The sequence below is a fragment of the Penaeus monodon genome, chromosome 29, assembly GCF_015228065.2.
Source record: "Penaeus monodon isolate SGIC_2016 chromosome 29, NSTDA_Pmon_1, whole genome shotgun sequence".
Classification (NCBI taxonomy): Eukaryota; Metazoa; Arthropoda; class Malacostraca; order Decapoda; family Penaeidae; genus Penaeus; species Penaeus monodon.
In genome coordinates, this window is record NC_051414.1 from 28,536,275 (window position 1) to 28,537,106 (window position 832).

General features: G+C 42.2%; 1 protein-coding gene across 1 annotated transcript in view; it reads left to right on the forward strand.

The window, feature by feature from the left end:
• Nucleotides 1-6: 6 nt before the first annotated feature.
• The window catches only part of LOC119592110 (ryanodine receptor-like), a gene marked incomplete in the record, with an annotated part of 20,940 nt that continues 20,114 nt past the window's right edge, over nt 7-832 (forward strand). Inside the window, 2 exon segments of the mRNA XM_037940930.1 lie at nt 7-78; nt 609-796. Coding sequence (XP_037796858.1) covers nt 9-78; nt 609-796 — 258 coding nt within the window.

Below are 832 nucleotides of genomic sequence, written 5' to 3' on the forward strand. Positions count from 1 at the left end.
AGAAGAACATGCACGACGCCGAGTTCACCTGCGCCCTCTTCCGTTTCATCCAACTCACCTGTGAAGGCCACAACCTCGGTGCGTGGGGAGACTTGTGTGTCGTTCGAGTATCCTTTTAGGGGCGAAATGTAAATTCTTTAACAGGTGGAAGATATAAACAGTAATATCGCGATGAATATAGGTGACACTGACATGCGGGAAAAGTACATAGAAGTTTCTTTCATAGGTGGAAAACATAAACAGTAATATCACAACAACTAAAGATGGTTTTAATCGGGAGTTCAAGACAGTAGTTCATTTTTTTCGCTGGAAATATAAATAGCAATATCATAATAGGTCAAGATGAAAATGTTTTTCTAATTATGCGGACCTGGTGATCCTTTTATGAAGGCCTTAAATTAATAATGATTTAAGCGAAAAATATTATTTACCTGAATTCGGTTTTGTTTAAGGCAGAGTTTCCTTTGTGGGCGGGAAACGAACAATAGAAACCTGATAGACAAAGACGGAATTTCTGAGTCGTTATTTATGTCACTCAAATGAGTTCCATGAAAAGGGCTAATTGCACAGGCGAAGGACATTATTTATATGCATGACTTATCCTCCAGACTGGCAGAACTACCTGAGGACACAGGCAGGAAACACCACGACGGTGAACGTAATCAACTGCACTGTCGACTACCTGCTGCGCCTTCAGGAGTCTATCATGGACTTCTACTGGCACTACTCGTCCAAGGAAATCATTGACCCTGCCGGCAAGGCCAACTTCTTCAAGGCCATTGGTGTTGCTAGCCAGGTTAGCATGTGAGAAGGGCATTGACAGCAATCTTTC